This window comes from Chrysemys picta, chromosome 15 (assembly GCF_011386835.1).
Source record: "Chrysemys picta bellii isolate R12L10 chromosome 15, ASM1138683v2, whole genome shotgun sequence".
Lineage (NCBI taxonomy): Eukaryota > Metazoa > Chordata > Testudines > Emydidae > Chrysemys > Chrysemys picta.
This window is the reverse complement of record NC_088805.1, coordinates 15,239,068-15,263,222: the sequence shown is the minus strand read 5'-3', so window position 1 is coordinate 15,263,222 and position 24,155 is coordinate 15,239,068. Positions and strand designations below refer to the sequence as shown.

General features: G+C 49.0%; 2 protein-coding genes across 2 annotated transcripts in view; both read right to left on the bottom strand.

The window, feature by feature from the left end:
• LOC101952231 (immunoglobulin lambda-1 light chain-like) overlaps positions 1-24,155 on the bottom strand; it is a 35,384-nt gene that overhangs the window by 3,096 nt on the left and 8,133 nt on the right. Inside the window, exon 3 of the mRNA XM_065567971.1 lies at positions 767-819. Within this exon, the coding sequence (XP_065424043.1) occupies positions 767-819 (53 nt within the window). The remainder of the gene's footprint in view (positions 1-766; positions 820-24,155) is intronic.
• LOC101950155 (immunoglobulin lambda-1 light chain-like) lies at positions 8,082-22,630 on the bottom strand. Its single transcript, XM_065567970.1, has 4 exons — positions 22,531-22,630; positions 22,077-22,403; positions 13,531-13,584; positions 8,082-8,779 (listed from the first exon to the last, which is right to left on the bottom strand). Exons 1-4 carry the CDS (start codon positions 22,574-22,576, stop codon positions 8,457-8,459), a joined length of 750 nt encoding a protein of 249 aa, XP_065424042.1. The 5' UTR covers positions 22,577-22,630; the 3' UTR covers positions 8,082-8,456.

The following is a 24,155-nucleotide window of genomic DNA, read 5'->3' as shown; positions in this document are numbered from 1 at the left end:
AATTTTTTTTTGTTAAAAATCCCAAATGGAAATAGTGGAAATCTTAAGCCAAAACCTGTCAATAACTGAAGCATTTTTGGTTTTCAGCTGAAAATGTTTGTTTGAATTTTGGACCCCTTGAGATAAAAATGATTTTTTTGTTTTGCTTTTCCTGAAATTATTTACAGAATAAAACCGTATTTTCTGCCCAGCTCTCATTGCTAAGCATTTCCTTCCAACGGCCCCTGACAAATCAGATTTAAATCACCAGGGACCAATGATTTTAATAGAACATTAGATTTCCTGGGATTGGACACCTGTCTGTAGGCGCCTGGGGTGAGTTTTGGTGGAGCTCTATTGCGGACAATGGAGCCAGGGCAGTTTACAGGACCTGAGAAGCTGGCCCTGGGTTTCTTTCATACATTGACTAACACCTGGTGCTACTGAGAAATAGTTCATACCTTAAAAGAAAAAGAGGGAAAATCTTTTCCTTAAGAGGCTAACACTAGGTCATCGTAAGTGGGGACCCAGTGGCAGAATCTCCATAGGTTTCATGGGCAAATTCAAACTTCTCTTCATTAAGAACAGAAAACCCAACATGTGCTGTGTACATCTGCTATGACTATCCAGAGAGACTAAATGTTATTCCCAACACTGTGTGAAGGTCCATATATAAAGTGAGAGGAGTCCCGAGCCCAGCATGAAGACAAAGAAAGCAGGAAAAAATCATGGAAAACGTACAATACAGCCAGGAGAAGGAAAGTTTGTGAGTAATTCAGTGACTTACCAAGGACGGTCAGCTGGGTTCCTCCACCGAAGATCCACCACAGTGACACAGGGCTGTACAAAAACCAGTCCCAGTCGATGGCAGGGAGAGGTCGCCACCTCTGCCCGCGTAGGGAAAAAGAGGCGCAGGGCAATTTCCACTGGCACCCCATGGGAGTGTAGGTTTATCCTTTCTGGAGAAACTCATCGTACAGTCGGAGGAATGAAGATCCACTGGGAAGTGAAGCAATGGCGTATTCCTTGGGACAGCTCACAATAAGGCCAAATCCTGGTCCCCGCACACAGCCCACATAAGAGCGCGGAAGATGGTCTTGTACTTAAGGCACTGGCGTGGGAGTCAGGTGAGCGTGGTTCATGTCGTGGCTCTGCCACTGACTTTGTATCCTTGGGCAAGTCATGTCATCTCTGTGCCTCAGTTCCCCATCTGTAAAATGGGGGCAGCACTTCCCTGCCTCACAGGGTGGTGTAAGGATAAGTTCTATCGTGTCTCAGAGATTCTCAGGCACTACAGTGGTTGAAGGCGTAAAAGTACCGAGAGAGAAGCAAAGGAGCTCTGTGCTCTGCTACCGCGCTGGGTTCCCCCACTACAGCACTCCCCCAACCCCCGCACAGGCTGTGGGTCTGCCTGCGTGTCTGTGCGACTGTGGCTGGAGCCCGTGGAGAACGGTTGTGGGTGCTGGAGGGCATGTACACAACTGGACTGCGTGTGGGTCCTTCCACTGCCATTTGGCCATGACAGGCCAATACTGGGCCAAATTCATCACTGGTGCCATTGTAGTGACTTCAGTGGAATTACGCCATGGAAGGAATGAGGCGCATTAGCTGTCAGTATTGAATGGATTCAGTGGTGTATGTTATGGATACGATAATCATACTTAGAAACTATGTGGCCGTGACCCCACACCTCTGGAGCACCAGCATCTTTCTAGACATAATTAATGTACAGGATGTTCCAGTGACCCAGCAATTAGTGTCAGTGAAGAAACAGATCAGACGTGCCAGGGGCTGCACACGGGTGGATCGGATGTGATCCAAACCACGTGCTGTCCTCGTCTACTCTCTGAATAGTGCAGCCTCTCTGCACCTGTCTGTGAGAAGCTAAGACATCCCCTCTCACATTGTCCCAACTTACCTGATCAGGATCTTCAGACAGTCCATGGGGCCAGGGGGTCGCTCTGAGCCACTGGGCACAGCTCTTCTGCAAGAAGCTGCGTCATGACGTCCTGCGTTCGCTCTCAGCTGAGCCATGCAGGGGGCTGGTGATGTCTCCACATTGGACGTGTCAGAGGAATGACTCAAGATCCATGTGCCATGAAACCAATCACCCCACGCTCTGTCTGATCCCCAGCAGTAAGGTTGCCAATTTTGGTTGGACGTATTCCTGGAGGCTTCATCACATGACATAATCTTTAATTAAATATTAATTGTTAATTCCTGGATTAATCGACAATCCTGGACGGTTGACCAGCCGTGGATCAGATGTAGGTGTTACTGTCAGTCTCCCTGGAAGCCATGAGCCAGTCAAGATGCTCAGAACCTTTGGTGCTTGTAAAAGCCATGACCATCGTACGGCTGGCATATGCTGGAAAATGCTCCAGACTCTGTTGGTACCAGTACAAGGCAAAGCTGGTATCAATAGAGAGCAAGTCTGCTCAGCCCATGTCCAGTATGCAGGAGACGTCAACACTTTCCTCAAGGGAGCCCCCAGTTGCCTTTAGAAATTAACTCTGTGCCATCAACGCCAGCCATTTGCGCTGTATTTCCCAGCTGTTCTCAGCAGTAAATCCCTGCGCTGTTTCCCTGGACTGAGCTGCCATGAGACTCACACCATCGCTGGGCTATTCCCTGCCCCTCACCTTAGGAGAGCAGCTCTGGGGCCTGCTGCCAAGCAGAGTGTGGGCGTGAGGTGCCCCTTTCACCAAGGGCAGGGCCAGTAAACATCTAGGCTGTGAGCTGTGTCCATGCTCAGCTGGTTTCTTCTGAATTAAACCAGGGCACTGGACCCTCCCTCTGACTGTAAATACAAACTCCCCTTAGCACCTGGTGTGTGTCAGCTCAGCAGGGGCAAGGAAGTGAATGGTACCAGCCCCATTTCCTCATTAATGGACTGCAGTTGAAGCTGTTTATAGCGCTTGATCTTGCACTTACTGAAGTAAGTGACACAGCTCCCTTGACTCCAATGGAGCAGACCTTACCGAAGCCCCTGGACAGTGGTTTTCAGGCCTGAGAGAGGCTCTAAACTACACTCCCCCAAACACTAACACTGTTAAGCATGACATGGGCTTGGGAACATGTGATGAGCAGGAGAATTCTGCGCAATCGCAGCTGGGGGTGAGCATTAGGGGTTCTGTCTAATTCTCAGCGATGAATGTGTAGCTCTTCCAGGGAAGATGTTTTGGGTGATTAGAAATCCCCTCACACCTCTAATGTGGCACTTGCTGATTTGATATGTTAAGTGACTTCATCATTCTCCCAGTTGAGGGCTGGGTCATGTATCCCTTACCCAGAGTAGGATGAAGTCACCCCTGGGCTTAGGCTCTGCGCAGGCCTATGTTCCATTTAAATCTAACTTAACAGGGCTGATGTAGGACTTCTGTGGTGCATAGACATTATGCAGGTCCTCTGCACAGGGTGAATTTCACCCACTGGTGAGCACTTCTTCACCCTAACAGTCCTCTTGAAATCCATGGGACTAACTCAGGTGAGTAAAAGCTCACGAGTAGGAGCTAACATGCACGCCCTAACTGTTGAATCATTCAGGAGTGACTCATCTAGATGTTTAGCTTAATTAAAGGTCGACACGTGCTTAACTGCTCTGCTGAATCAGGGCCTGTTTTCCTTTTGCTCAGGTTCCTCAGACTGCATGACTTGTGTCTGATGTTTGCTTTGGCTACTACTTTAATCCGGCAAATGAAGGGTTAATGATGTCTAATAATGGATGGCCACAGGCTAAACGGGGATGTAGGTGGGACTGAAGTGGTGTGTAACCCTTGTGGTGGTTCTTTGCACTAGAGGGAATTTCACTTCGCCCGCCAGGCAGCAGAGTAATGTGGGGGCTGTTTTTCTGTAGCTGTTTGGATTTGCTCCGGGTTTTTTATGGGTTTGGCTCCCATGTAAATCCAAACCGTACACATAATACGAGTAGGATTTTCAAAGAGGGCTGGAAATATGGTGCTAGCTCCCATTGGAAATCAATGGAGTCCGAGCACTTTGATCTCTTAGAATCCTTTGGAAATGCCGGCCAATTCATTGCTAATAAAATATAATACCAATGCCCCATTTGTGCATCCACAGAGGATGTTGTGAAGGCCAAGACCATAACAGGGGTCAAAAAAGAGCTAGATAAGTTCATGGAGGATAGGTCCATCAATAGCTATTAGCCGGGATGGGCAGGGATGGTGTCCCTAGCCTCCATTTGCCAGAAACTGGGAATGAGTGACAGGGGATGGCTCACTTGATGATTACCTGTTCTGTTCATTGCCTCTGGGGCACCTGGCATTGGCCACTGTCGGAAGACAGGATACTGGGCTAGATGGACCTTTGGTCTGACCCAGTGTGGTTGTTCTTATGTTCCCTGTGTACAAATAAATATTATAGTTGCATCAATGCAATCAAGTCTGGAGCCGAATGCCAGCAAGGGCTGGCAAACAGAAGAGTATTTCGCCGGGGATGCTGTTCTCATTGGGAAGGGTTATATGGTGAATATGGGAAAGAGCTGGCCAGGGAGCAGGGCAAACCCACCAGTGAGTGGGGCAGGAGCATCCTAATGGAAGGAGCAGATTGTCCAATCCCTGTGCATAGGCGACAGCACCAGAGATACCAGGCCTGGCTGCGATGCCACCTTCCCCATAGTCCTGCAGGGACGGTGCAGTTCCACACAGCACCCCTCGCCCGTTACAAAGGCACAGCCTTTACTGACATGCTCACTGAGTGGCCAGGTTCCAAGGCATGGTGCTAGGGTGACCAGACAGCAAATGTGAAAAATCGGGACAAGGGTGGGAGGTAATAGGAACCTATATAAGAAAAATACCCCAAAATTGGGACTATCCCTATAAAATCGGGACATCTGGTCACCCTACACAGTGCAGCTGTTGTCACGGCCCAGCGTGCTTTGTGGAGAGTTTCTGTGTGAAGTGCAGGAACGTCTGAGAGCTGCATGAGCCTGTGCACGGGGAGTGACTGCAGTATCACAATGACACCACGCAGGGCCTTGGAAAGGAGGTAGCTGGATTGTCCTGAGTTGGTAACGCTGACTTCACTTTATAATGACTCTACATAAAGAACATAAGAATGGCCAGACTGTGCCAGACCAATGGTCCATCCAGCCTGTCTTCTAACTGTGGCTGGTGCCAGAGGAAGTGAACAGAACAGGGCAGTTATCCAGTGATCCATCCCCTGTCACTCAGTCCCAGCTTCTAGCAGTCAGAGGCTTACGGACCCCTGGAGCATGGGGTTGCATCCCTGGCCAGCTTGGCTTCTAGCCATTGATGGACCTATCCTCCATGAACTTCTCTAATTCTTTTTAAACCTAGTTATCCTTTTGGCCTTCACAACATCCCCTGGCAACGTGTTCCACAGGTTGACCGAGTGTTGTGTGAAGAAGAACTTGCTTATGTTTGTTTTAAATCCACTGCCTATTAATGTCATGGGGTGACCCCTGGTTCTTGTGTTATGAGAAGGGGTAACTAACACTTTTTCTCCTCACCATTCATCATTTTATAGACCTTTATCATATCCCACCTTAGCCGTCTCTTTTCTAAACTGAACAGTTCCAGTGTGTTTAATCTCTCCTCATATGGCAGCTGTTCCATACCCTAATCATTTTCATTGTCCTTCTCCACTTTTCCACTTCTAATAAATTGTTTTTGAGTGGGGTGACCAGAACTGCACACAGTATTCAAGGTGTGGGTGTACTGTGGATTTATAAAGTGGCAATATGATATTTTCTGTCATAATATCTATCCCTTTCTTAATGGTTCCTAACACTCTGTTCGCTTTTTTGACTGCCTCTGCACATTGAGTGGATGTTTTCAGAGAACTATCCACAATAACTCCAAGGTCTCTTTCTTGAGTGGTAACAGCTAATTTAGACCCCATCATTTTATATGTATCATTGGGATTATGTAATTAACATTGAATTTCATCTGCTATTTTGTTGAGTTTTGTGAGATCCCTTTGCAACTCTTTGCTGTGAGCTTTGGACTTAAATATCTTGAATAATTTTGTATCGTCTGCAAACTTTGCCACCTCACTGTTTATCCCCATTTCCAGATCATTTATTAGTATGTTGAACAGCACTGGTCCCAATCCAAATCCTTGGGGGACCCTGCTATTTACTTCTCTCCATTGTGAAAACTCACCATTTATTCCTACGCTTTGTTTCCTATCCTTAAGCAGTTACTGATCCATGCAAGGACCTTCCCTCTTATCTCATTACTGTTTACTTTGCTTAAGAGCCTTTGGCTATCAAAGGCTTTCTGAAAGTCAAGGTATACTATATCCATTGGATCATCCTGGTCCACATGCTTGTTTACATCCTCAAGAATTCTAATAGATTGGTGAGGTGTGATTTTTCCTTTACAAAAGCCATGTTGACTCTTCCCCAATATATCAAGTTCATTTCTATGTCTGATAATTCTGAGCTTTACTATCATTTCAACCAATTTGCCAGATACTGAAGTCAGGCTTATCGGCCTGTAATTTCCAGGATCATCTCTGGAGTCTTTTTTAAAAATTGGCATTATAGAGTTATTTGGTTTCTTTCCCCTACATTTGATTTAGCTTGCATAGGTGCCACAGCAGACTGGAAAGTCACGTGTGGGGGAAAAAAACCTCAGGGCCTGGAGTAAAACTAGCTACTCCAGCAGGCTATGCTTGATCTTAGCCTTCTCTGTTCCTGTAGCATGGTGACCCTGTACCAGCCTGGGAGACAGGGGCCTTGAATTCTTGCCTCCCTGGTGGTTTCTCTCTGGGTGTAATTCAGGAGTCCTGCAAGAGGCCTATGTACTAGTGAAGCCCACTCACATAAACGGTTCATTGGCTTCATGAAGGCCATTGCAGAGGGTGAATTTCACCCTCCAGGAATTCTGTTATTAGTTGTACCCACGCTTCCTGGTCCAGGGGAGCAGGCTGGCGATATCTGTGTGAGCAGCTGAGATTTCATGCTAATGACCAGGCAAACCATTTACATTCAATAAGAATTCTTTTCGGTAATGATGACCTTACAGCACAATGAATGACAGACCACAGATAAATGGAGCTAGGGTTGACTAATATAATCCTTCCCTTGCAGTGCTCCATGGCTTTATGGCCTTTCAAGCTATTACAAAGGACGTATTTTCATTTGGAGTTCACATTTGTAACTGTAAATGTATCTATGACTGTATTTGCCAGGCCTCTGCTGGTAAATTATAATCTGTTTACGCTCTTATTGGAGCTACAAGGTCACTGTTGAGACATTCACCTTTGGGAGAAGGAACAGGGACACAGCAGCTCGGAACAAAGATATTTTGATTTAAAAAAATCTATTCAAAGCTCCTCCTACCTAATAACATTCATTTGTCATTGGCAAGCCCATAGCTATCCGCCCCTGTGAACGAATAGTGGGTCCCACACAGAGAAGCACAGTGCAGTTTGGCATTCAATGGGAAGGTGCGTTTCCCTGGCTGCATTGCTGTCTTTGTGACTTGTGGGCGGCCAGGGACACCAGCAGCCAGAGATACTCAGTGAATTGAGTGGACTGTTGTAGCATGAGGTCTGTTGTTGGTGTTCCAGTTACGCCATTTGAAGGTGGGTCAAGTGACGCTCTTGTGCAGACAGCCAGCAAAAGGGCCACAGCCCCACTAACAGAAAGACCCACTTACGCTTGCTCCATAGTGTTTAAGTGGGACTCAAGTGCCACATAACTATGGTCTGAACTTGGGTTGAGTTCAGACCATAGGAGCTCCCAAGAGAAACCGGGCAGTGGGTCCCACCAGAATATTTCTGCCCTGGCAGCTGCAACCTCTGTTGCTTAGAGCAGTAGCACTTTCCACCAGACTCAGGGTAACTCCCAAGCTTGGTGCTAGTGGTTTTATTGGTAGACAAAAGCAAACAAGGTGAGATCATCAGCGGGCGTAAATCGGCCTCACTCCACTCAATTCAATGGCATGGGGCCAATCTACTCCAGATGAAAACCCTAGCTCCATTTATATATATAACGATGAACACATCTTACCCAGTGGCTACTAAATCTTACTGGTATTTGCTGGGAATAAGTTATTGACAGATAAATTGAGAGAAATCAGTTCAGCCTTTGGAACCAGAAGAATAAACTATTGGCAGATAAATGTCCATCTTTTATTGCAGAATCACGATAAACAACTTTTTGAAAACGTTTGAAAGAGACAATAATTTTAACTCTTCACAGACAGCGATAGCTGAATGTTTCTGGTTTTATTAATATCATAACAAGGCTGCATCAGAGACTAAAACAGGAAGGACATTTCCAGGGAATGCAGGGGGTGAGAGCAGTGGGAACATGGGAATAAAAGCAGATATCAAAAGGATCGTCAAAGATCCCCCACATCAAACAGGAAGCAGAGCTGCTGGAGATCAGCATTAAGGTGATGCTACAGACTGATCCCAGCTCTTTTGGGGAAAACTCTACTGATAGACACAAGGACCAGCTAAGCCATCTGAGGGTCAGGAGGTTAAGAACACTGTGAGCGCTGCAAAGACTTCTCAATGTTCTTCCCATCGTGTGTCACCTGGCAGGTGTAGATCTCATGGGTCTTCCAATCTGATGCATCCAGAGACAGGTAACTGCTGGCCATGTACTTGTTGTCACTCTGTTTCGATGGTTTGGTCGTCTCCACTCCAGTGGAGATCTGCTTGCCGTCAGCTTTCCAGGTGACTTGGGCTGCCCCTGGGTAAAAGCTGCCCAACAGACACACCAGTGTGGCTTTGCTCTTTGTACTTATCTCTTCCGAGGATGGAGGGAAGAGGTGCACGGTAGGAGATGCCTTTGGCTGACCTACAAGACAATGTGATTCAGAGTCAGATTAAGAACAAAGCCAAAGAGAATTCAGATTCACAGTGGAACATCAAATTCAGACGCTGCCAGTGCAGAATGCAAGGTACTAGATATTTTGAGCTAGATCCTCACCTACTATAAATCAATGTAGTTCCATGACACCAGCGGAGGATCTGGCTCTTCGGGTCTATAAAATTTTATTTTTTTAAATAAAGTCTGTGGGGCCTGAGGGAGAAACTGCCTGAAATCTAAACCAATGCTGCTTTGTAACTACAAAGTCTTACCATTAAAAATCAAATCAAAACTCATCTACATCCCTGGATTCTATCCGGCAACGATAGAGTGGAGTAGGACAGGAAAAGCTAAGTTCAGCTAAACCACGGTGCTAGCACAACACTGCAGCAGTGACTCTCTTCTTTTCAAATGACTTACTAGGTATTTCCCTGATAATGTTTTTCCACTGAAAGGACTATTCTATGGATACAGATCATCCTCACAGAGAAATCCTGCACCAGAATTTGGCAATATAATAATCTCCACTGTTAAACATTCCCTAGCATCTCTCCTTGTACTTGTTCCCTCTCCCACCAGCTAAGGAGCCATGTGGCACTGACGCTGCATTTGCAGGATTGCCCAGCAATTCAGGGCAGAGGAATGTAGCTGGCTTATTCTTTGAGTCAAACACATTTGATCTGCTGTGAGCTGCCATCAGAACATGGAAAGCAGCTGTTGCTTTCATACACAAAATGGCGCCCCACTACAGCTGGTCTGCTGTCATCTGGCTCTCACACGTCTATCTTTAAAACTGCCAGCTAGCATTTGCCATCCTGTGCCCACACCCTCTGGCTGTAGGAAATGTGGATGTTTCGGCGGGCTCCAGGTTTAGCTCTGACTTGGAATCCTGCCTAACCTGAGAGCTATTTAAATTGGTTGGTTTTTAATGGTTGGGATTATAGAAATTCAGTGCTCCTTCAGTATCTCCTCCCGCAGGATACTCCATACATGACAGAGCACTCACAGAGCGTCTTTCAAGTTTTTCTCCTTACTGTTTTCTTAATACTTTAGGGCCGCATGTAGGCAAATTCAGCTCGCATTTAGGCAGGTACTGAGGGAAATGTTGAACCACTGACGTCAATCTGATCGCATCAGAGAAACCAAAAACAAAATTAGGGCCCTTAAAATGAGAATAAGGGCCCCAATCCAGTTGAGCACTTAAACGCGTGCTTAACTTGAAATGTATTAGCCATCCCCTGGAAGTCAATAGACTGGCTACTCATGAGCTTAAAGTTAAGCATGTGCTTAACTGCTCTGCTGGATCAGATACTTTGTGCAAAGATTTAGGGTAGATGATGGCCCGTAGGCAGCATCAGAGTTTCCGCAAGTTCAGAATCTGTCACGGCACCCTACGTTGCTAATTCCTGTGGGCACAGTTCTCCCACTGCAGATATCCTGCTTGCCTGGAATTAGGCCTTCGGTCCTAGCATTAATAATCTTGTCTGTTACGAGCTCACTGGCTCTACGGCTATAACAGCTGAACACCACATTAGCGGGAATGAATGGCCCTACTGAGAAATGCTCAGCTGAAACCTGACCTGGCACAAGCCACAAGCCTATTGCGGAGTTCACAGTCACACCCGGGCATTGCTACGTCCGATTATTTCTGTGTGTTCAAGCTGGAGAAATTTAGCCTCTTAGGTCTTGATCCTGCAATCAGATGCGTACCACTGGCCCGGGCTGGATTCCTATTGGCGTCAAAGATGCTCTGTGAGTCTGCCTGTGTGGATCCAATTGCAGGAGTGGGGCAATATTTTATCTGAGGAGAGAGCCAGAAGGGCTCATTCTCCTGCGTTCAATTGTACAGCATTTGGCAATTCAAAGATGTATCTATAGTTAACTAGATTCTCTAGGGCAAACACTCCTCTCATCTACGCTGTGAAAATCCCGTGTAATCAATGCACTTCACAGTAACCGAGAAGAATATGGCCCAATATTTTCAGAAGCCAATTTCAGCTCATGTTTAAAGAAACCTCCTGGCTAATAACTGCCAAAGCTGCTAATATTCCCGGCACTGATTGCAGAACAAACAAGAGCAGCAGAGTTCCCGGTGTTTCATCAATGTAGTATTCATTGATTGTTCAGTGCTACCTTGCAGTTAACGCTGCAACTGATAAGTAGGGAGATTCCCTCCTCCTGAAGGGAAACTGATTCTTCAGAGACGTACTCCCTCATCCTGCCATGAGTTCCCCCAAGGAGACCCATGTGCTAGCACAGAGGCCCACTGGATTCAGTGGTCATTGATAGTCACTGAGAGTTAAAGGTTGTGGTCAGATTCTCAGCTATTGTAAATTCGCGGCTTTGATTGAGAGAGGCTATATATATATAAATTCGCGGCTTTGATTGAGAGAGGCTATATATATATATATTAAAAATTTGTGTGTGTGTGTGTGTGTGTGTGTGTATGTGTTCTCCCACTGCATATTCTGACAGTTCAGACCTGCACACACGGCTTGATTCTCAGAGATGCTGAGCACCCAGCACTGCCATTGGGAGCTACGGGCACGCAGCACCTCTGAAAATTAGGTAATAAGATTTGTTCACTTTCCTCTTAAGCATGTATACACACACACAAACACACTGTTGGAAGGAGAACCCATCATTTTAATATCTTCTAGGACAAAGTGAATCCAGTTACTCCAGATGTACACCAATGTAACCGAGAGTAGAATTTAGCCCACCGTTTCTAGATCAGGGTTCATTTTCTCTTAAATGACAATATGTTAGTCCCATCAGAATCTCAAAAACTCCTAGTTCAGCGGCTTTCAACATTTTTTCATTTGCGGATCCTTAAAAGATTTTGAATGGAGGAGCGGACCCCTTTGGCAATCTTAGCCATAGTCCGTGGCCCCCCAGGGTTGAAAACCACTGTCCTAGATGTTTCAGGAGACGCTTCCTAAAAAAAAAAAAAATTCTAACATTGCTGGTGTGACCCTGTCTGCTGCTGGTCTCCCTCTCGCTAGCAGAGAGGAATAAATATCTATGGATAAACTCCCAAAGGAAATCATCCCTTGACTTAGTCCTGCATATTCTGACAGTTCAGACCTGCACACACGGCTTGATTCTCAGAGATGCTGAGCACCCAGCACTGCCATTGGGAGCTACGGGCACGCAGCACCTCTGAAAATTAGGTAATAAGATTTGTTCACTTTCCTCTTAAGCATGTGTGGTAATTGCCAGCTCCGTGGTCTGACACTGTACAGCAATTCCTACTGATCTGATTCTCAGAGGCACTGTGCCACCACAGTTCCCAGTGAATTCATAATCTGGCCCGTTTCAATGCAGCTGTGCAACGCTGGGCAGCGACACACTTCTGTCCTGTCGCAAAGGTCCTATCCTATGTCCCGAAGCACAAGATATCAATTCCCTGCCTTTGCATGTGCAAGACACAGAACAGTGGCGTTAACTGGTCATAAAATTATCCAGCTTCTTGTTAACTCAAGCTACAGTGTTTTACTCTAGCATCTCCCCTGGGGATGATACACCCTTTTACTTAGCGAATCCTTCTATCTAGAGACCCCTCGGCTCAACGGGCAGTGAGAAGGGAGGAGTGAGCCGTGTTCGCTTGCTAACAATCACAGTCATTCATTCATAATCTTAAACACTTTGACTGAATCCTCTCTTGCACCGCTCTGTTCCAGGCTACAGAATCCTACCTGGAGCAGTTCCTCATCCATACGTGAGTCTCGCTATTTAAGACCATCTTTGTTGCCTATCTAGCTAGGGTATTCCTAGCGCCCATCACAGTAATATCTAAGTATCTGCATGACAAGGAGAAATCCTCCTCTGGATCTTTTCAGCAAGCTCCGATTCAACAGTGACTAGACAGCCAGCCAGACGCTTAAAACTGAACAGGCTATTTGCAAAAGAGGGTGTCTCATGTTTCAAGAAGAAGTCATCAGAATTTGCTCTGTATCCTTTTTAATTGCAACTGAGAATTCAAAGTATCTTTTTAATTGCTTCTGCCCCCGGGACTGACCTAAAACATCCACCTATATTTTCAAGAGACGTTTCTAGCTCCCTCTCAGCTGACTGACCGCTCCCATTTTCTGACTCTGAGTTGAAAACTCTCACCAAAATCTTCTAACTTTTCCAGCATAACCTCAGAAAAAGCATTAGACATGGAAAAAAACCCAAAAAGCAGCTGTCTTTTTTGACTATTTCTGAAACGGAGAGCCTTTCCCCCCCCTTTTTTTTGGCTGCAGGACTGACCAGTCTTCTACGAAACTAAAACCTTATATCTCAAACTCCTGAATATTTTCTCCTTGTTACCATAGCCTTACCTGGGTATCTTTCCATCAGAGAGTGAAAACTGACATAGAAAGTTTTGTTAGATAAACAATTAAAATACAATTTGGCTGGGCTCTGAAATTAGGAGGTACCCCCCCAACTATCGCCGGTAATAAAACAAAACCCCATTATGTGACCAAAGATTTGATCAATGGGGACTTATCAGTAACGAACGGACAAAAACATTTTACAAGTGGAAAAATCTGTAACAACACAGGACCTGCGTTTTGTCATTCAACAGAGCAACCCCCCTCCGCCCACGCACACATTTTCATGGTGATTAGGACAGAGTAGAAGAGCACCCAGCCCGGAATAGACAGAGAAGTTGAGAAAGGGAGACAAAGGAAAAAAATTCAAAACCCGCAACAACTCGGAAACGATTGTAAATGAATATTAGAGTGACTTACCAAGGACGGTCAACTGGGTTCCGCCGCCGAAGATATACGCACAGTGACACACGGCTGTGCAAAAATATCCCGGCAGCTGCTTGCTTCTGCTTTGTGGCCCGGGCGTCCCATCGGCGGGGTGAATTAGATGGGGTGGTTGATCGCCCAGAATGTTGAGCTTTGGGAGAAGGGACCCAGATTTCTCTTCTCTGAAGAAACTTGGGTGATACAGGTAGACGGATAATAGTTCAGTGGGGAGTGTAATTGTGGAATCAGCTTCTCTCCCAAAGGAGAAGCCACTGTGCCTCTGGTCAAGGTCTTGAGTTAAATCAAATGCTAATCCCAAAGAACGAACTCTCATTCTCTTTGAGTCCTAGCATAGGGCCTTTCTATTCAGGTCTGTTTGTCTTGGAGCATCTTGGCCTGTCTTCTTCACCAGCTCGTCCTTTCTGGATCTTTTTTCCTCCTCATTTTGGCAGAATGGGGTCATTGGGCCCAGCTTTGTTTCCATTTCAGTGTTTTTTGACCTTTCTACGGTGCCCCGCTACATGGCACCGTGTACATATGTAAACGCAGTTAGTGTAACATTAGCAGTGCTGGTGCACAGCAGTGTACGGAACCCATAGAATAAACCAGATCACAGACATGAACAGAATTTTCACCCGCCGGTTTGGCACAGGAGCTGTCGGCCTGGAGTCCAGGGGCCTCCAGGGAACCGCAGAACAAAACGTGGAGAGCTAAGCAATAGGGGATTGGGAGGAAGGGGAGCCTGGGGCTGTGTGAGGGGCCCTCGCTGTTATGAAGTTCTCCACAGAATGGACAAGGTGGTAGGATGTACGGCTGGGGACTGGAGTATGAATCAATAATATACATCGTACTGGAGTTGATAGACGGAATAGAAAAGAGGCTACATGATTATTCCCAATCTCTAGAATGCTGCACCGGGCCAGTTCTAGGAAAGGGCCACAGTTCCTAGAGTCTCCCCTTACAAAGCCAGCACTTTATGGGCCCCCCTTTATCCATATCTCCCCTGACAGCTTGAACCACCCCACAGACCATGGCACTTCCCCCCACTCCATGGCTGCAGACTCCCCTACTTCTCAGGCTGAGTGTCTGAATCAATGTGTGATCTGAAATGGTCGGGGAGGCAAGAGGGTCACAGACAGATGTCTAGAGCGTAGTGGTCCCTTTGCCCAGGTCCTGTGGAAACCCAGAGCCAGCCGCCGTGCAGCCTTGTTTTGGTTTAGGTCAAGACAAATAAAAATCAAGAAAAAGGTGATATTACGACTTTAAACCTGGTTTACCTGGTTCTGTATTTCTAGATTTCCAGCGAGCCTGTGGCTTGATTCCCAGTGGGTCCCACTGACACACAAGGTCAGGACAATGAGGTTCTTTGCTCTGAAATCCACCTCGATGCTGTGAATGAATCCCATTCTGGAAGGAGAATGCAGTGACTAAAGGACACTTGTTACTGAAGTATCAGCAGCATCCTCCATTGGGCCCCCAGTGAAGGCAGCTCTGGAGACATCTTTAGAACATATGAGCGGATCGGTTTCCCCAGAAGGCCAGTCAGAGACATCCCTGTGAAGCAGCAGGTAGGAAGGCTCCTGGTGTTTGTTGCAATGGATGGGTTACTCTTGCTGTAAACGGCCCTCCTAGCCCTGGGGCCTGGTCCTTGCTGGGAACCAGGGAGTGATCCGCGGCAGGGGGAACCCACAGGCCATTTCCAAGTTTTGAGCTATGACGTGTGGTGTCTCTTAGGATTAGGGAGGGTCTGGCTGCCCCTCACAGAGTACAGCCCTCTGGATGTTCACACTACTGATGTCTACCATAAGCATCTTCTGTGCAAGCTCCTGGGTCCCAAGAAAGCCCCAGAGGTCCGTCTTTCTGTATGTCCAAGGCACAAAGCAAAATTGTCCCAACAGATGCTGCTCCTACAGTCTAATTCACTGCAGTAGCAAGATAAATCCTTCCCTTATCTGCCCTGGAGGGGATGGACAGGCACCATCTCAGCCACGGACAGAGTCTCCTGCTCAACTGGCCTCTTCGGGAAGCCCACACCTCTGGCTCTGTCACCTCACTGGGAACTGAAACGTTGCTTCTTAACCCCTGGATTCTCAGCCTGTTACGCCTGACAAGCTGAGCTCGGTGTGCGCAGTACAGGCAAGAGACCGAGAGGAACATCGGGTGGTAGGTACAGCTGGCGATGCAAGCTTGGAGGGGAGGGGCCAGTAGCCAAGGGCCAGGAGCAGAACAGGAAGGGCTGACTCAGACAGAGTCAGCTTGGGCAGTGACTGCTGATGCCTGACGACATCTGCAATAGCAAGTCCCCGGGGACAGGTATAAACTGAAATTCAAGCCTGCTCCGTCAACCCCCGATTCCCAAGCTACTAGGGCTTCCTGTTGCTCTTGAAAGCCTTTCTTCAATAACATCCCCTTTGAACGTCCCCAATCCCATACTGCGCAGGGTGTTCAGTCCGGACAGAGCAACCCCCCCCCCACACACAGCTGGTGGGTGCTATTTTAAATGGAAGGATTTTAAAGTTAACGTCAACATATTCAGACACCTGATTTCATGTTCCTGGGGCGGGGGGAGGATAGCAGAAACCTGCACAGCTAGTTGGTGCTGGGGAAATACCTGGTGTTCAGCTGAAAAGATGAGGGCACTCATGTGACATTCCCCAGCCTGATCATTCTATTGCTGCTCCGAAGGGGCAAACCAATGCGGAGCCCCTAGAAAGCCATTCGAAGCGGCGAAAGGCTCCATCTTTTCATAGCTTCCTGGGGAGCGGGGGGGGGTGTCACACTCACGGTTTTATTTCAGTCGAAGCGGCTGCCGCCTCTCTGCTGTCCCTTGTCCGGAGCAGCCAGAGCTGAGAACCGTATGGATGTGCTAATGGTAAGAAAATGCACCTGGCCTATCAGAACAAAATCCCCCTGGATCAGTTGATGATGGCAGATGGACTCATGGAATTTACCTGTTTCACAGCCGGTTGCTTGACCCTGAGTGGCAGTTTTGTATACCTGAAATTAACTCATAGGCTGGGAAGTGCCAGTTGGTACCAAAACACGTAGCCGATGAAAACCTGCAGTGTGATGTAATGTGGCAGGGAAGTCACCATGTGTAATCAGTATGTGCCCTCTGCGGTCAGCTCCTGTGGTTACAAGTTGACTTGTGGTTACATAATTTCATGCTTCTTTTTTTCCATTGATGCACTGAAACACTCTAGTCACGGGGGAAACACACGGTGGGGTTGAGCAGCCTTGCGTTGCCAACTGTCCTGCGATTGCACACACATCTGGCACATGGTGTGTAACGGTCTGGCTCCTGGAAACCACTTCCTTTTTCTGCTAATCCCTGAAAGGAAATCAGAGTAGTTTCTGGGGAACGTAGGTGCCTCTCAGCGCAAGTGGCAATCACTCTGTTTATAGTTCCCTGCATGCACAAGACGCATCATGCAAGAGCCAGGCTCTCAGGAAAGCAAGTCTCCCGTCCTTCAGTTGGTAACCGTTCGCCTCTGGGAATCTGGGTTCAAAGTCTTTTTATGGCAGGAATGAGGCTGAGTTGGTCTCTGCCTTGCCCCTGATCTCATGGGCAGTCTCCCCACTCGGAGAGCTCGGAGTGGAATAACCATGGTGCTGGGGGTCAGGACTAGGATGCCTTGGGTGGAACTGCCTGGAGAAGTGGCCGGTGCTCTGGCGGGGTCTAGCCAGGGTTGTCAATCCCTCATGTGTAAGAGCAACTGTCTCGCCAGTTTGCATTAAACCAGAACCAGGTGAAGAGCCCAGTTAATTCCTTTCACTACTGCCAGGAGCGGCTCGTTCCGGCTGGTGGGGAGCGACTGGGCCAGAGAACGTATTCCCTGCTTACCTAGTGTGCCGTGCTGCAGCTGAACGTGGGAGCCAGCCCAGCCTACACGCACGCAGGCTTGGGGCTGCTTTGCACTGGATTCAGACTGGTCAACCGGGTTCATTTAGCCTGAGAAAAACTCAGACACCAACAAAACCCAAACCTCTGTGTGTGGGGGTGGGGTGGGGTGAGGTGTCTCATAGACAATCCCACCCCCTTTGCTTTACTCCTTCCTGGCTTATCAGACAGGTAAGGGTCAGAGACTCGGCAAAGAATCGAACCAAAGCAGAGAGCACCAGCCCAGCTTCACAGGCAGTAGCCCCCCCGAGCATCGGCATTCCCCACCCCCCTTGTCTGTGGCCCAGGGCATCTGGTAGCCAGTTGAAGCTAATCAGACTCCCATTATCACCAGCTTTGTTTTCAGTTGTTCTGGCTGCAGGTCCCTGCCTCGCCCAGCCTGCCCAGTTCTCTCACAGGCCAGGGCCTGGGCAGCATCCCAACACCTAGCCCCTGTTTGGAGGATCGAATGAAACTTCCACGGGGCTCGGGGCTTGTTGTCCTTTGCCAGGGTGTCCTTTCACCCTGTTATTAGCACAGTCTGCGTCAGAGCCAAGCTTTCAGCTCTACTGGTGATTGGTCAGTCACGTTGTGCAGTCAGGGGTATTGACACGTATCGCTTCACAATGGCCAGGCCCTGGTCACATGGAGCGGAGACCAATCGAGCTCTGATGGCTCATCAGCTGAGTGATCAGCCATGGCCGCAGTGAGTAGCTGCGCAGCCTTGCGTGGGGTGGCTGGGCGGCCCAGCCTGCCAGAGCGCCTCGTGCTGGGACCGCGTCAGGCCTCTCCCACTGCAACTGCTTGAGCTGGACGCGGAGACCTCCAAGAAACGCCTCGGGGGCCGCAGGAAGTTGGGTGTTGTAGGCGGGGTAGGTGCTGAGGCAGAACGGAAGCATGGCGTGAGGGGACACGATTTCTGGCAGAAACATCTCTTAGAGGCAGGGCCGGCTCCAGGGTTTTGGCCGCCCCAAGCAGCCAAAACCAAAAAAAAAAAAAGTTGCGATCTAAAAAAAGCCGCGATCGCGATCTGCTGCAGCAATTCGGCAGGAGGTCCTTCACTCCCAGGCGGAGTGAGGGACCGTCCGCCGAATTGCCGCCGAATACCTGGACCTGCCGCCCCTCTCCGGAGCGGCCGCCCCAAGCACCTGCTTGAGAAGCTGGTGCCTGGAGCCGGCCCTGCTTAGAGGAGACGTGAAATTGAGCTCCTGTAATAAATAATAATACAACTTTGGAAGCATTTTGCAGCCGTCTAAGGAGCTCCTGGCCATTTGGGTTCACTGAGACTCCACAGCACTTTTGCAGGTGTTAACCCCAGTGACCTGGCCTGTTGTAACAAAGCTAGTTACATTCTGCCTACCTCCATTTCTCATTGGATCGGCCGCATTATTATTCTGTGCTGCCTGCCCCAAACTCGTGTGTAGTGGCGTTGTTGGCTGTACATCAGCTGTCTCCCTTCACCCCAGAGGTGGCTGCCGATCAGTGATGGGTGATCTTTGTATATCATTTTGAGAGGGGCTTTGGGAATCCTCCGGGATCAGAGAGAGCTTTCTTAAGGCAAGAGACTGTTGGTTTTGCTCCGGTGCGCTTGGGCAGCCTTGCATGGCAAGGTGGGGCCGATTACCGTGCGCCGCATGAGCAGCCTTGCCTAGTATTCACCGTGCCGTCTCTGTGCAGCTGGTCACGAGCAGCTCCTCCAGGTCAGTCGTTTGTCCCAGCATGTACCTGAGTCTCTTAGGGATGTGAATATTATCGGTTACTCAACTTCATTGCTGCTTAATGAGTGCAGTCTTAGCAGCTCATAATGCCCCCATTTCAGACAGGGACGCTGAGCCATGTACTCTAAATAATTCAGGTCAGGTAAACATTTTGTAGCAAGCTGCCATCTCCCATCAAGTTATGCATAAGTCTAGTCCATGCAAAGGGAAATGATTAAACTAGCCAAAGACAGGAACAAGAGATGGACCCAAGCCCTGAAATGCAGCAAGCAAATTAATATTGGGCAAATGTCAGACGCTGACAAATAATCAGTCACAGCACAGTTCAGATAACGGGCAAGGCCCAGCTCCCAGAGCTAAGCAATGAGCCTCCCGCTGCTAACTCCCTGACAGTGCTGGGAAATTCAGATCTGGATCCCTCTACTCTCCATGCAGTTACCTCTCTCCCCCCCCACCCTCCCGGCCATCTTCTTTTTCACACACACAGTTTGTTTCTGCTTAGATCCAGGGCTTGGGTTCAGGCCTCTCTAACAGGAACTCAACTGAGAGGAAAAGAAAACAGATTGGCCAAAATTTTCAAAGGTGACCAGTGATTTGGGAGTATCCAAAGGGGGCCAAGCACCTGTCCTGTGAAAATCAGGCCCCTTTCCCGTGTCTTTAGTTGGGCAAATAGAAAAAGAGGCTCCCCAGAACCGTGTCCTTTTTGAACATCTTAGCCAGATTATGACTCCTGGGTATCCGAGGGAATGTGCAACTCCACCCACGCCCCCCAGCCCTGCACTAACCTTGTTCCCTGGTGCACATCCCCATCTAGTGTCATTTTGCAGCAATGCCACGCGAAGATTCCCATGTCTATTTCAACCAGACCCTTACAGCTGGAGACGCTTCCTGCTTGGGATGAGCCTGAAGATGGCAGCAGAGCCACAGAGATCGGAGCTGATGTGACTCCAACACTCACCTCACAGACTGTAGTGTCAGACAAGCTGGGGCTGGGGCAGGCAAAGCCAGGCCAGCAGAGGTCAACGTGCACCAACAGGTCTTGTGGCTCCTGGCAAAGGCAGAGTGTTTCCAAGGGCTAGCTGCCCAACGGAGCAGGTTCTGCCTGCTGATCACTTATGAAAGAGCCCGGTTCCTACCCGGGCACCTCACAGGTCCTCCCTGGCTCTCTGAGTGCAGAGACCGACTCCTCAAGTCATCGGCCTGGTCACAGCTTTGGAAGGGATTGCCCAGGGATTGGGGCAATCTCACAAGGATAAGATAGAGCAGAAACCCTCTCCCAGTACGTCTCTATATCATTCCTCCTTTTAGTGACCTCAACGGCCCTTTTCTGACACCAGCGTCACCCCTTGGCTGAGCGGTGGCAGTTGTTAAGGCCTGTCACCGACTCACAGATCGTGCCCACTCTTGGCCCCGTGCGGTCTGGGGGTGTGTGTCCCTTTCAGTCAGACAGCCCTTCTCGGGGGTCCACTCTCTCTCAGGGTCAGGCCCCTCCACCTCCTGGAGCCGCACTTCTCTGAGCCTTAGCACGTCTGTCTCTCGCCGTGGGCCCCCTCAGGGAGTCCACTTGCTCTCGACCCCCCGGGGCCTCCACCCCCCCGAAGGGGTTGATGCAACCCTGTTCTCTAGACCGGAGTGACTCAGCCAGCGTAAAACAGGAAGGTTTATTGAGCATTGAACACAGCACAGGAAACTCTCTGACCCTTAGGCCTGGCCTCCCTCAGCACAGCACATCCAAGTCTCTCCCTGCATCCAGGTGGGCTCTGCCTGCTTCCCCTCTCCAGCCCCAAGCCCCCCTGCTTCCCAGCTGGGCATCTGATATCACTGGCTCCAAGCTCCGCCTCTGTCCCTTGTCTTCTCTCCAGGTAAACAGGGTCGCCTCGGCCTCCTGTCCTCTGGCCCCTTCTGGCTGGAACGGGCTGGTTAGGTCATGGGGTCCCCTCTTCGCAGCCCATTGTCCTCCCACTGGCCAGAACCGGCTGCGACTCCTGAGCTGGGTCTCCGTCAGGTCACCAGTTGCTGGGGTGTCCCTCCTCCAGGCCATCAGCTGGGGTCCCAAGTTTCCTCTCCGGTCCTCTGCAACAACAAACTTCCTCTCCCCTCACCTTGTTAAACCAGTAACACCCAGGGACACTGAGTCCCACTCCTTCTGCATGCAAACCACTGGAAAACCAAGAAAAAATAAAAAAATCCCCCACTTCGTCACAAGGCCGTTCGGGTCAGTTCCCCCGGTCCATGGGCTTGTTTTACACTGGAAATCTCAGGATCTCTCTTCGCTGCAGGCTCTGGTGTCCTGGTGTCTCTAGCCTCTTTTTGCTAGAAGCGGGGATTGGGCAACAGGGGATGGATCACTTGATGATTCCCTGTTCTGTTCATTCCCTCTGGGGCACCTGGCATTGGTCACTGTAGGTAGACAGGATACTGGGCTAGATGGACCTTTGCTCTGACCCAGTGTGGCCGTTCTTATGTTCTCTTGGCAAGATCTCTAGGGCCCTGAGTAGGGATGTCTCCTGAGGGTGTAACTGGAGCTGGAGCTCCCCCTGCTCATGCTGGAGGGGGTGATGACCCTTAGGCCGTCTGAGCAGCGAGTTCCCATCCTGCACGAGGAGATGGAGGAGGGAGACGGAGAAGGGCCATTCACACAGTGCACGAAGGGAGCTGGGAAGAGTTCGCCTCCCCATGAAAAGAGAGAGGTGGAGGGCGGAGAAGGGCAGCGATGTTCCACCTGACCCCCTGCAGAGGGAACATGAGGAGGAATCAGGGGAGCGCTGTGCATCTCCTGAGTGAGGAAATGGACTTCACTGCGAAGAACAACTGTTGTGTGATGTGTTACAGGCAGAGACCAAACACTGCAGCCTGTGCGGTTCTGTCCCCCACGCACCACCACACAGCCCAGGGTCTGGGAGGGGAGGTTTTTGTCTCACTTCCCCATCTGACTGTGACACTGTGATGAGCACTGCTGTGCTCCACAGCACAGTAATAATCAGCCTCGTCCTCCACCAGTGTCCAGGAGATGGTCAAGTAGCCGGTGTTACTGGACGTGTCTTTGGAACCAGAGAAGCGAGCAGGGACCCCAGAGCCCTGGCCCTTGTCAGAATCTGACTTGTATCTCAGCAGGTATCGTGGAGAATTCCCAGGTTTCTGTTGGTACCAGTTCACATAATAGTCACTGATGCTGGTCCCACTGCTCATGGTGCAGGAGAGTTTCACGGTGTTTCCTGAGGACACTGACACTAAGGGCGGCTGAGTCAGCACAGGCTGTGAACTGGAACCTGGAAGAAATATGGTAGAAACCTGTCAAACCCTCCCTGTCCGTCCCCAGCCGCTAGTAACACGGGTTGTGCAATTGGCTTCAGCAGTAACTTTATTGTGTATTTAACCTGCTCTCCCTGTTCTCACCTGTGCACCACGTCCCCAGTAGGACAATGAGGGGAACCCAGATCATGGTGAGGAGATTTCAGGCCCTTGGGAGAAACCCAGCGAGAGCTGCTGACAATGCCTGACAGTGTCTGCTCCTTATATTGACCCTCCTTGGGGAGGAGCTATTAAGTTCCTCCTTTATGTTCATCTGCTCTCATCTGATTGGCCCTGACGATCACAGGGAGGGTGCTGTGCGGGAGGAGGGACAAGCTACAGCCCTATAAGATAAAGCTTCCACATCCCAGATGAGATTTGACTATTCGTGTCTAATCTGTGAACAGTTTTGGGTTGACTGAAACTGCATCTTTAGCTGAATAAATTATTTGTCAGAAACATTTTCCCAGCTCCAGTGATGCATAACTCACTTTTGCCCGAGTGGTCCCCTAGGCCTGCTCCCTGTCTGTGTCCACTGTTTGGTTCTGCTCTGGGGTTCTCGGAGTGCCTGGGCAGGCAGGTGGAGTCTGCAAGGCTCTCTGGCTGCTGTGCGGTGTGTGGAGAGCCCTCAAGTCCGTGGCTGAAGAGGGCTGAGGAAGTTACAATAAATGTTTGTCAGTCTCAGGGCCTCGTTCCCAGCACATCCAGACCAGGGAGACGGGCAGGTATCCACCTTCAGCAGCATTTACTCTGCCCCAGGGGAAGGAATAAAATAGGCAGTGAGAGCTAGTGCAGTGGGGACAGGCCTGGGAGCCGGGAACTCCATCGCTCTAGTCCCAGCTCCTGCACTGACTGCGCACCCTGCATGGACTTAATGTAGCACCCACAACTCTAATCTGAATCCTTAAAGCCTAGAACAATTAATCTCTTTGCATTTGTTTCTTTGCATGGTTATCTTGCAGGGTTTCTTAGCACCCTGCCTTTAGAGGTAGGATCAGGAGTATCAGTGCCCCATTTCCCCCCTGTAGTTGGACTGACCACTTGGGACTCATTAGATTCAGTGGACTGGTTTAGTAGTGCTGGTATTTCTGAGCTGGATGTTAGCACAATTTCTATTTGTCCCATATTTTCATTCTCCTCCTGCACAATTCTGTCAGTGCTCATCAAATACTGTCTGTTTCTTCCATAGACATCTCCTTCCTCTGTCTCAGCAAGATAAGGTTTTGGAGCAGGGTTTGGTCAATCACCAATGCAGATTTCCATACTCCTGTTTGACAAATACAGTCTCTCCACTTTTCAGTGATGATAAAGGCTTTGCACCTTGTCAAAGAAATATTTCTGTGTTGCTTGTCTCAATTTTAGGCTAGTTTGTATGTCTCCTTGTATCAGCTTAGGTTGTACCAATGTTGATGAAGTCAGTAATCAGGTCCTTAGATGTCTTCCCATGAGGCGTTGAGCAGGTGATCTCATACCTCCTATAGGTGTATTCCAATAGTCCAGCAGGCTAAGATAGGGATCTGTGTTAACCAGGCTAGATTTTTTAAGAATCTTTTTTACAGTTGCAACTGCTCTCTGGTCATTCCAGTTGATTGTGGGAACAATGGATTTCAAGCTTTGTGAATCAAGTCCCATTGCTTTGCAAAAGTTTTTAAGTCTCTGGCACAAAACTGTGGTCCGTTGTCACTAATGAGGTCTTCAGATATGCCATGCCTTGCAAATACAGACTTGTG

Coding starts and splice junctions, on each gene's coding strand:
- LOC101950155 (XM_065567970.1), bottom strand. CDS start 22,576: ATGATCTGGGTTCCCCTCATTGTCCTACTGGGGACGTGGTGCACAG. Junction 22,404..22,530: donor ACTGGGGACGTGGTGCACAG/GTGAGAACAGGG, acceptor TATTTCTTCCAG/GTTCCAGTTCACAGCCTGTG. Junction 8,780..13,530: donor AACCCAGTTGACCGTCCTTG/GTAAGTCACTCT, acceptor ATTGTCTTGTAG/GTCAGCCAAAGGCATCTCCT.